Below are 12,409 nucleotides of genomic sequence, written 5' to 3'. Positions count from 1 at the left end.
ATCATGACTTCAGTGATCTTCATGTCGGAGTTAGAAAGATGCCCGAGTTCCTGACTTGGATGACCGTTCAAAACTTATTTTTCCAGTTGGAGCTCGTTTTTATCCTGAGTCCCAGGTGTCTTGAACTCACTGAAGTCTGAGATTTTCCAGTTCTGAATTTCCAGTTGTTTTGAATGCTGCATAGCATACAGGGGAAGCAAAATAGTGATTGCTTTGCAACACTTGCAGTTAGCCACTGATTCCTTCCAAACCACTCATTGTTGAATCTGCCATTTCCAACTTGTTGTGTAATGTCTGTCCAATGGCTGATGAGCACCAATACGTTTTATCTATAATTTCTCTTCATATGAAAAGGATTTGCCAGTAGATTGTCGACATGATTAATGATGACTGCGTGTCTAGCTTGCTAGCTAAGATTTTGAAAGTATGATGTTGACATTATCAGTCCAATCAAAGCTACGGTAGATATAATGTGATTTGACGTCATTTTATCTGAGGCCTTGAGCCTTCTTGGATGGGCACTTCTAATGTAAATCTATGGCAGCACCCAAGGTGGCTTGAACTTTCTAGCTTTCCCTGTAGATTTTGCGGTGATGTAGTGTCCCCATGAGTGACAGAACATTGAGCCAATCACGGCGCAACTAGAGAAGATGACCAACCCCTACGCCCTGTGTTTTCAGCTGGCTGCCCCTCAACCACAGAAAGCACTGAGCTAGGCTGAAACACAGGCATTTTGGAGCTGCCTTTCTCAAGAAAGCAAAAAAGAGACCATGTTTGTATGCGTCTTTATTAATTCAATAATTTATTTTTTACATTGTTTTCTAACTGATATGTGACATGTATTAATGCCAAAATAACATGCAAAACAGGCCCCACCTGCCATGAATGACGGGTCACAGCTGAGAGAAAGGACAGAAAGAGAGACAGCAAGAGGATGAAAGAAAGAAATAGAAAGAGATGGAGGGGAAGAGAGAAGGTAAACAGAAAGAGGAGAAAGAAAGGAAGAACAGAAAAGACAAGAGAGAAAGGGAGAGGGAGAGAATTAAATAGAGAAAGTGAATGCGGGGCTGGGAGCGCCCGATAGGTGTTTTGCTCTGCAGCCCACTCTAAACATCATGCCTAACTGGTAGGGTGGAGGCTGTTTGCTGGACTGAGGAAGGGATCAGTCAGAAGAGGGGAGGATAAGAGAGGAGATGGAGAGAGTGGGAGAGAGCAAAGGAGAAGTGAAGAGGAGACAAGACAGCAGGAGAGGTTGAGGAATAGAAAGGAGAGAGAGATTGAAGAGGGGATGAAGAGATGAGGGGAAAGGAGAGGGAGATAGAAGAGGGGATGAGCTGGCATGAATAACAGCACACCCACGATGGCGGGATGTGGGGGAGGGAGAGGAGGGCAGGGAAGAGGGATGGGGCTCCTGTAGCCTATGTGCATAGGGAAACAAACCACTGCATTCTCCTGTCTTGCTTTCTTTCTCCCTTTCCTTGTTCATTTTCTCAGCTACACATATAGCTATGCTATACACCCTGTACTTAACAATTACTCTCCCACAGTTTTATGATTGAACAAACCTGTCTGTTTCCCTCTGTATAACTACAGTAGAACTAGGACACTGCTCTCTCTGTCTCTCTCTCTCCTTTTCTATCGCTCTGTAATGCTCTGCTAACAGAGTTGTTGCAATAGTGGTGGAGGAAGGGGAGAGACAGAGCTGAAGAGGGCAGGGAGGCTAAGGAGGGAAGGGAGGGTATGGAGGGAAGAGAAAGGAGGTTGAGTCACAGTCTACAGACAATGCCTCCCAGGTCCTTCCAACCTTGATCCTCCTCATTCACTCATGTAACCACATCTATTACCCATGATAAACCCCGCCTCCCCCCACCTTCCCCATCCATTCTGGCTAAACGTGTATACATGGACTTTTAATTGTACCATCCCATGTCTCCTCTCACAGGCGAATTACCTTAACTGACAGCTCATCTAGTTAGTGGCGTGTAAATATTTGGGAAGTGGGAAGGGAATGTGTAATTAGAGAAACACCCCCACCTGGTGGGGAGGTTGGGTCCTGAATGTGCTGATGGGCATTGGTAGACCGCATTTGAAACCATTTTCGTTAGGTTCTAAACATTATTTAGGTCACGCAGTCTGAGGCGATATCTGTTGTGACATTTTCAGGTTACCATATGTGTGTGTTTATACTTGTACAGAGCAGTATGTATTGCTTGCTTGTTATTTTTATATAAACACAAAAACAGAAAACGTTTATAAATCACTGCTATTATTCGGAAATATCCGAAACACCCAAAGTCTTTCTTATAATGCCCTTGGACTAGTCTGATTAAAAGCCATGTAGCAAGCACACGCACACACACACACTGTGGCAAAATATGTGTGTTAAAATGTGAATTAAAACACAGAATAAAGACCTATAGGTCACAGTCCTTTCTTGGCTATAAGACCTCACAGCAGCCCTTAGACTAGTCCTTCACTACATCCTATTGTGGAGAGCTGTAATCTGGGTCCAGGACACTCACTTACACATTAACAACACTAATAAGTCACTTGTATTACGGACAATTGATTTGAAACCCACTGAGAGATTGAGTGACACCTCTGCATGACCAAAATGTTGAAGCCATAAAAGGACAGTTCAAACGGGCCACGAGAGAGACACGGACTTCAGACTAGAATGGTAACAATGTGGCCGGCTGTCTGAATGCCTGTATCCTTAGCCTGATAAAAAAAAGGCTGATCATGTACGGCTTTAAGGGGATGAGGTTTGTCCATTTGGCCTAATATTGACATCCAGTGTTTCCTCTAACATAGACCACAGCAGTCATTGCGTTAAGCAATCGATACACAGAGCTGGTGGGACTAGGGTAGGGCGTGACAGGGGGTTAGAGTATCGCTCAACACCCTATTCACCTGTAAACCATGGCACTTCCTGTAGATCTGAAAGGATTGGATGGGTATAAGCAATATGGTGAATATACTACCTAGCCCACCACAGGGCAAAGTGAAGATATTACCAATTTCTATATTGCTAACAAAAGAACTGTCCAAATCAAAACCTCTCAGATATAATAGAAATGCCACCGCCACCCAGATGCACGAAATGCACCAGAATTTAGCAGCCAAACATGTCCTAGGGGTTGGATTTGGGATTGGGCACAGACAGGAGTCCTTTTTCTCAAGACCCTCTCGTCAGAATCGCTTCACTGAGAACACCAGGCCATGTCTGTTGAGGCGGTCAATGAGAGTTGTCCTGGCAAATGCAGCTCCTGGACTGTACACTCCTCCCCTGTCAATCACAACATAGTGTTTACTTCTAGGTCCTGTACATGCATATATTACCATATATATGTAATGTTACATTGTAATGATAGCTGCATATTTGATGTACCAGTGTGTAGGACTCTATTCCTTGTAGAACTATAAAATATTCACGAGAGAGCGAGCGAGAGAGAGAGAGAGACACCTGACTCACTTTATAGGAAGGAATTGTGGTTCATTCAGCACAGTGATAGCCGCCTGGACCATAGCAACAGGTGTGGCTACATAGCCAGGCTCTGTGGACCAATGAAAGCCGACATAGTTAATCAACAAAAACTATAGTAGACCAATGATAATCAAGACGAAGAAAATAATAAGCACAGTGTGGACATTGGACAGAGCATGAATAGACATGATCCTGACCTGCATTACAACTAAACCAAAAACAAGGCTACAATCAGAGATAATGTATTACCTGCTCCGTGTATCTGGGTACAGATCCTAGCGTTGGGTCTTCCCTGAGACGGATCCAGCCCCTCAGCATAACCCTCCCCGAAAAACGTCAGACTGAAAGATGTTCCCTCCATCTGGGAGAGGAGAGAAGAGGAGTCTTAGCACTTCAAGTTATGAATGCTAACCTCCACTTCCATAAACTGATAAAATAAATACAGTGCTTTAAAAAAATATATATATATATATATATATATATATATATATATATATAGTGATGTTATCAACATATATATATAGTGATGTTATCAACATTCTACAATGCCTGCATCCAAAACTAGACTTAAGCATGAAATGTTTATGGAGGTTCTTCTCACTAGGCGCATGGCTATGTACTGTTTCCATCGGGCCAGAGTCAACTACATTACCTGCTTCCTGCTGGGTCCAGCCTTGGTGAACACGCCAAAGGAGAAGAACTCTGGAAACTGAGGAGCAGAAACATCAACCAATTCACCGGAAAATTGAGCTGATTATCTCCATCTCCAACACAGGTCATTTCTTCTTGTTATCGCTGCACAAGTACAGTAACTGTATGTTATATTCACACAGATCTGACAGTCATGGAGGTTAGCTGAACGAGGGGCTCACAGTTAAAAGAAGAGGAGACCATTCGTTTGTGTCTTTTCTGCACTCCTTTAACTACCCTTGATTAAGCCAACCAACTGTGACTGACAATTTTCACAAGATTGATAACCAAACTACTTGGTTAATATAATTTCCACAGACATCTAATGTGGATAAATACACTGTATGGGCCCGGGTCAATAGTAGCGCACAATATAGGGAATATGGTCTTGGGCTCTGGTCAAAAGTAGTGAACTATATAGACAATAGGGTGCCATTTTGGACACATACTGTAATGAGGAGCTTCCTTCCCAGGCCGAACTTCCCTAGGAACCAGAAGAGCAGGCCACCACAGAACATCTTTATCAAGGACCAGACGCCACCGACCCCTACATACGCAGAGTACTGGACCTGAAGAGGGAGAGAGGGAGGCGGGATGGGGAAAGAGAGAAGGGGAGAGAGAAAGAGGGAGAAAAGTAGAAAGAGAAGGGAAATCGATAAATAACTTTTAACTCCTGATGCCCCCTACTTCTAAATAGTACTCCCCCAGGCCATGAAAAGGGTAGAGAAAGGGCACATCCCAGGCACTATAATCCCTAGTGCACTATGTTGGCCAGGAGCAGTGTTGAAACACCCCACAGAGATAATGAGGAGAGAAAGATGATGAATCACTTGGAGCTGCTGTATGACTCATTATCCTTTATTTCTCTCCACATGAAGAAAGACAGGGGTTCTTTACAATCTATCTCTCTCCACATGAAGAAAGACAGGGGTTCTTTACAATCTATCTCTCTCCACATGAAGAAAGACAGGGGTTCTTTACAATATATCTCTCTCCACATGAAGAAAGACAGGGGTTCTTTACAATCTATCTCTCTCCACATGGAGAAAGACACGGGTTCTTTACAATCCATTTCTCTCTACATTGGATGATTGTGAGTAAATGAGGCTTCAGTAGATAGTTTCATAGGAAGCTAGTAAATGGAACAAAATGTTGACAGCCAGAGTTGCTTGACCTAATTAGGGGTTGTGAAAGCAAGGAAGGGGAGAGACACGTAGATACTGAGGTAGACTATGGACATGACAGAATAATAACGTAATTTTGCAGACACTTTTATCCAATGTGACTTACTGTCATACATGCATACAAAACACATACAGGTGGTCCCAGGAATCAAACCTACTATTGAGGCGCTGCAAGTGCCATTCTCTACCAACTGAGCTACAGAGGACCATGTACCTCTCTGGGTAATGTATGTGGCAGTAGATGGAGTTTGACAGCGGTCTCGGTATTGAGCAAGTTGTTTAGGCTAGCCATGATGGATAAAATACTGGGCAAAGCAGGGGTAGCCTGGGTACCAGTCTGTTTCTGCTTTAGCCAACTGATCGTTTTCTTGCCATGCCAAACCTCTACGCATCAGCAAGACCACAATGTAGCATCGTTGAGTGACTGAAAGCAGGCAGCCAGTCAGGCAATAGAGGTGTGCGGTGGTGTTAGATCTTACTGGTAACTCCTGATGGCCCTCATACAGGAAGCGCTGGGATCTCCTGACTACTGATGGGTCTGAGCCCATGAAGGGTATGGCATACTGGTCAATCTCCTTACTGAAGAACAGGCTACCCCTGAGGAATACACACACACATACCACACACACACACACACGTCAGTTTACTTCCAAATACACTCAAATTTTCACCATCAGCATCCCACAGAATTCAGCACAGACAGACGCCATCAACTCATTTAATCTATATTGATAGACAAGTCCTCTAAATCCACTTCAGCATTGCCAAGCACCAACTGTGCCATACCAATCAAATGCAATGACTTTGAATGGAAATGGAGTGAACACAGACTGTCTGTACATTAGACATCTGGCAATACCTCTTCTTGACCTTGGCTCCTACAACGGGGAGAGGTTGGTGGCCAAATTTCTTCCTCAGCTTCCTCAGGGAACCGCTGTCTGCAAAGCCGTAAATGGCGGACTGCCATGTGCCGTCATGGGCACAGCCTCCCTACAGGGAAGGAATATCCCAAAGCTTGAGCCAAGTCACCATCACAACAAACAAACTATTAAAGGAATGCTTCACTCCAAAATTAAAGTCTATCAGAATTCCCCATGACAACAAACTAATTGTTTGTTGACATTTTCAGACCTCAAAAGTGGTTTACTAGTCCATGTCCCATGCTGTTTGTTGTGTCTAACGAAATTATGAAATTAGATGGTGCCTGTAGTTCCTATTCATTCAGGATTGAGGCATATAGCTGGATCTAAACAAAATAATGGTGTGGACCTTGGAATCATCTCAACATTAGATCACTTGTATGACTACATTTCCCATAATGCATGTAGGAAACCGGAAGTGATAGAGCTGTCTACCTCAGGACCAGTGTGTATAGTCAGGAAGCTCTCCACAGCTGTCAGTGTTCCTGTTATTAACAGATATGACACAGTGTTATTATATATCCTTTACTCAAGGACAGACTGGACTAGCACACAGATAGAAACCTCATTGGAAAAGCAACAAGGGCCCTAATGCAGTGAGTTAATTGTGTACTGTAGCTGTATCATCCTGTTTGGAATTCAGCTAAAAACACAAACATCTTCTTTGCCAAAATGGTGCTGTAATTCATCATTTATAACAGGAAAAACACCAGTAAAGCAGAAAGAGCCTGCAAATGCAATGTCAAGGGCAGAAATAAGTATGAGAACTGTATCTTCTTCACAGATGGCTGCCATCACAAACCCAGAGACACAAACAAGTGCTGTTCTCCATAATAAAACATTTTTAAAAAAACATTCACAAACCCAATTAACAGTGTAGCTCTCTACCTTTAAACTGGTCCTTTGTGTACAGGATGCCCATGTCAGCTGGTATGGAGTCAAAGCCACAGCTGCCAATCACATACACTCCACTGTCCATCGCTCTGCTGTGGTACTCCAGTTGCATTCTCTCCAGGAACTACGGACCACAATACAAGACCACCGTAAAAACACCTACGAGAGAGAAATGGGGTGCATCCCAAAAGGCATGCACTGCTTTCGACCAGACTATGTTGGCAATAGGGGTGATATGAGCATAAAGCTCCTAAAATCCGAATGCATCCTACTATTGTTGTCTCTGTAAAAACAGAAATAGACAGAAATAGACAGAAATAGACAGTAATAGACAGTAATAGACAATAATAAAACTAGGTTAGAGGTAGAGGCTAGTGAAGGCACTGAATTGAGCCATAAAGACGGACATTTAATATGATGGTGTTGTGTAATGACAGAGCCTACTACCTGAGGTTCTCCACAGATGTCTATGCAGTGGGCTCCATTCTCTATGCAGGCCTTAACCACTGGCTCACCATAGAACCTGTACTATGGAGACAAGAATAGGGCCCCATAAGAGTTGGGTGTTAATGGAGGTATGGGTGTGTGAATGCGTGCCATCAGCCCTTTAACAAAAGTATCATCTCCCTATCAAATTGCCATACCTTTGCAATTGACCACATGTTATTACGTTCCATAGGCACCGATAAAGCTGAGTCGACTGCACTGTAGAGCAGTACCGTGGCCACAGCTATACAGTCAGCATATTCCTAACAAGCTTTCCAATTATCATTGGGGACAAGAGTAACTTGGGAGTCTGGACAAATGACACCCCAAAAGGCCAGCCCTCATCCCAGGTATCAATAACAACAACACTCATTATTACTGTAGACTTACTGGCCCCACACAGTTGAGAACAACCAGTCCTTGTTGGCACATGATGGCCAATGAATCTGCTTCGGAAACATCAGCCACAATGATTTCAACTTCCGTCCTTAACTCTGGCTTACCTGGAAACAGAGAGCAAAGTTTCACTGAATGCATGCATTGGTTAAAACTCACACATTTACAGTAAATCATAGCTTAATACAATATTTAAATAGGCATTTAGAAAGGGAATACCTAGTCCGTTGTACAACTGAATGTACTCAACTGAAATGTGTCTTCCGCATTTAACCCCAACCCCTCTGAATCACTGATCATATAGTTTGGAAAGACTAGAATTTTTAGACCAATTTGCATTGGTGACCATTATTTGTAAGCAAGTCACAAGCCAGTGGGATCAATATCAACTAAGATTAAACAGCAGTAGCCTTGTGTACCCAGAATAATATGAAGACACCTGTTTAACGGTCAAGTTCAGCAGTGTTTTTGTTTACCCGTAGAGAACAACGGATACTGCGTGCGCATACAAAAAAAAAGACCAAAAAAAAAAGTTATTGAGGGGTTCTTTGTCAGAGGTGAGGGTGATATGTGTAACCATTTTTCAGGTAGGGTTCTTTACTGCTCATGAAGGGTTCTTTACTGCTGTGATGGCTGTGAAGAACCATCCTGTTCTTTCCCTCTCCTCCATGTTTTGCTTTATGCCATGAAATGCTAGATTGTTAAAAAGTTCCTGTAATTTTACAGTACACTAGAGGCTACTGGTTGCAGTGAAAGTACAGTAAACAACAAGTTACTGCATTTTGTGTATTTGTGCCAAGTGTTGTACCAGTTTAAGTGATTGGTGGTTATGTTGTTAAAGGTTGAGCACATATTTTACTGTAACACTGTCAGTTCTGCAATCTTTGTGACAATGAAGAGCTGCACTGTTAAGAGGTTACTGTGCAGTGTTTCCCCTAGGATTTCTTTCAGCAGTGGTGGCAAGGTTAGCAGGGGGGTGGGTGTGCATTGTTACTAGTGTTAGCGCAATGATATGCTAGCTGTTCCCATAGACTTCCAGTCATGGAGCCAATGACTATCCATTTAAAAGCGCATCTCGACAGAAATGTCTAAAATGACTTCATATTTTTTGCAGCGGTGGCAACAATTTGAATGAATATAGGGGAAACACTGCTGTGTATTTCACAGTAACTTAATGGCAGTTAGCTGCCTGGAAGTTTGCGTTACCTAACTGGCAACTAGCTGTCAGTAAGTTAGTGTAAAATTCACAGTAACTTAATAGCCAGTAACTTACTTGCAACTAAATGCCAGTAACTTACTGTACTTTCACTGAACTATACTGATTACAAGCTTAACATTAGTTGACAACTACTAAGCATTCTTTGTGGTTATCACACTTGGAACTCAGCCTCAACTGGCCTCAACCTCATGGTTGACAGCCAACTGACCGTCCTGCCACACCATCTGGTCAGTGAGTGCAACAGAGATCAGTCACAGTAAGTTACTGAATTTTAAAATAACTACTTGCAGCAAGCGGACAGTAAATTATAGAAGGGGAAAAAAATGAAATTCCTGGTGGTCAACCGCCATTAAGTTACTGGTAAATGCACAGTAACCTCTTAACAGTGCAGCTCTTGATTGTCATAAGCTCTTACAAAGTTTGTAGAACTGGAGTGGACAAATGAGGTGCTCAACCTTCATCAACATAACAATAAAACACCTTAAACTGGTACAACACTTCCACTAACAGTTGGCACAAATACAACATTTTAGATCATGCCCCCAGATATGCTAATGAGCCCACGCCAGCACTGCCCCACCTACATTTCAGAGGGCAGTAATGATTGTACCTTATATTGAATAGAAAAATGTACAATTATACTAGATTTGCGCACATGTATCCTTAATGGTACTGACCAGTACTCACCGACAGGTGAGTACCTAACAGTGTGTGCCATAAACCCATCCTATAAGTATAACTGTAGACCTGTCATTGGTTTTACCTGGAACCAGAGGGTTCTTCATGAGAGGGTTCTAAATGGAACTCAAATGGGTTCCCCTACAGGGACAAATCAAAGGGTTCTATGTGGCACCCAAAAAGGTTCCCCTATAGGGACATATGACAGAATCATGCAACATGAGGGTTCTTCATGAGAAGGTTCTACGTAGAACCCAATTGGGTTACCCTACAGGGTGAAAACAAAAATAAACCCAGGGTTCCTTGTGAGATTAATATATATATATATTTTAATCAAACCTTTATTTAACTAGGCAAGTCAGTTAAGAACAAATGATTAATTACAATAACGTCCTACTCCGGACAAACCTGGATAACACTGGGCCAATTGTGCGCCGCCCTATGGGACTCCCGATCACGTCTGGATGTGATACATTACCAATGGGATGCTTGAGGGCGTAGCGTGAATGCCTACATGCAGGAACGCCCTGAATTGCCGGCTGCAGTTGCACACTACTGACGCTGGCAAACTAGAGGTTGTGAGTTCAAATCCCAAGTGAGGTTGACTCGCGAGTAATCAGAATACAGCAGCATACTGTCCCTTACAGAAACATCACCTTAATCCAGCTCTAACAATAAAGTATATTTTTGAGTATTCCCTTACAAAAAAAGATCTCAGTTTTGAAACTGCAGTAAAAGTGCAGTAACTGCAGTCCACTGTTGTATTTTGGACGCAGTAATTGCAGAGTAACTGCCGTGTACAGTTGCTGTTATACTCCACTCTAACTACAGTTACACTGCTGTGTACTGCACTCTGACTGCAATTGTTTTTCCTAAGGGTTTACCATATTTTCACTGCAACCAGAAACCGGGATTCTTATTTTTTTTACAGTGTAATGAAGAACCCTCTGGTTCTATCAGTGCAATGAAGAACCGTACAAATTGTTATACAAAGGCTTATTGGAAGAACCGCTATAAAAATGGTTCTCCTGCAGAGAAACTGAAGAAACCTTTGTTACTAGCGCCTTTTACAAAAAATGCAAGAGTGTATAGGCCTTGTCTTTTAAAGGCAACTGAAACCGTTGCCGCAGTTAATCATTATACAGTAGTAGCCTAGTCAAACCATGCTTGACATAAAATCATTATTTTACTGACAGCAGGCACTCGCTTATGTTTTTTGATTAGTGTCAAACACGTACGGAGGGTCTCGGCGGCTTGGTTCAGAACTCCGTCCAGCCGCTGTCTGCTACGCCCGGCCAAGGCCCATTTCAGAGACCCGCTGGGTCCTTCGAAGGCGCTCCGGGCTACCTCTTCCACCACAAACTGCCCAGTAAAACCGGAGGCTCCGAATATGATAATATGGTAAGGTCTGGTAGAGGTTACAGTCGCCATTGCGCACTAAAACATCCGTTTACTTACTGTAGCCTAGTTTACGCAGCGCGACGCGCAAAAGGATTTGTTCTCGTAGTGTTTCGTATCAATCAACTGACTACAATGTTAACCAATCAATGCATTCGGTATTACTGCAATGTTTGGCAAAAGAAATGTCGAGATTGAAATACTACAGCTGAGATATGTAAAACCACATGGGTAGGAATAATAAGGATATCCGAAATAACTCGAACTTTGCCTTAAAACATATAAACTACGCAACAATATTGCATGAGTCGACTGAGCTCTAGTCCAACGCTTGATAGTATGCAGTATAAATACACAATGCTAGAATAATGGTGGCTGGTTTGGTTTCATGGTGCACGGAGACATCTTGTGACCTGTTGGTGGTATTACATCTTGAAAGGAGCACCATAGGCTACAACATTGCACAACTCATGCCAATGTGCACAATGAAATAACATCTCATACCAAGTTTCCTTTATAACATTTATGTTCCATCGAGAAAACAAGTAAACAGAAATACTGCAACAAACACGGATTGCATGATGCAACACAATTGCAAACAACATAGGCTGCTACAGTGACAATTAGAGACAAGATTCATTGACATTACTCAACCACAGCCATTTACGACTTTATCCAATCCATATATCGTCTTTTGCATGTTTTAAATTGGCACAGTACCTGTAATCAAAGGTGTCAGCTAGAGAGAACTTGCAGGGATTTGTAGTTTTGCATGGTCTACTTTGATTCTAATGAGCATTTATCGAAACTGAGTAAATAGAGCCGAATATATTGATAAAAATCACCTTGTCCGAGAGAGATTTAAATGGTTATCAAAACGTCAAACCAGGGTACGCCTACATGAAGCACAGCCCTTATTTTAAGTGTTTCTAAAATTCCCTATTTGAAAAATGAATGGTGGAAAAACAATCGGAACCATTTCCCCCATTTGACCGCTAGGTTTTATGGGTGTTATGACATCTCCACTGTGGGGCTCTATGTTCCTGCATTAGCTGAG

General features: G+C 42.6%; 1 protein-coding gene across 1 annotated transcript; it reads right to left on the bottom strand.

The window, feature by feature from the left end:
* Positions 1-773: 773 nt before the first annotated feature.
* Positions 774-11,714, bottom strand: LOC106571596 (saccharopine dehydrogenase-like oxidoreductase). The gene is made up of 12 exons (XM_014144847.2): positions 11,193-11,714; positions 8,052-8,164; positions 7,623-7,703; positions 7,170-7,299; positions 6,717-6,766; positions 6,221-6,351; positions 5,841-5,958; positions 4,627-4,746; positions 4,140-4,196; positions 3,737-3,848; positions 3,476-3,557; positions 774-3,289 (listed from the first exon to the last, which is right to left on the bottom strand). Exons 1-12 carry the CDS (start codon positions 11,383-11,385, stop codon positions 3,193-3,195), a joined length of 1,284 nt encoding a protein of 427 aa, XP_014000322.1. The 5' UTR covers positions 11,386-11,714; the 3' UTR covers positions 774-3,192.
* Between the last annotated feature and the right edge of the window lie 695 nt (positions 11,715-12,409).

Source organism: Salmo salar, chromosome ssa15 (assembly GCF_905237065.1).
Source record: "Salmo salar chromosome ssa15, Ssal_v3.1, whole genome shotgun sequence".
Taxonomy (NCBI): domain Eukaryota; kingdom Metazoa; phylum Chordata; class Actinopteri; order Salmoniformes; family Salmonidae; genus Salmo; species Salmo salar.
The sequence above is the reverse complement of the archived record's forward strand: the minus strand, read 5'-3'. Positions and strand labels throughout refer to the sequence as shown.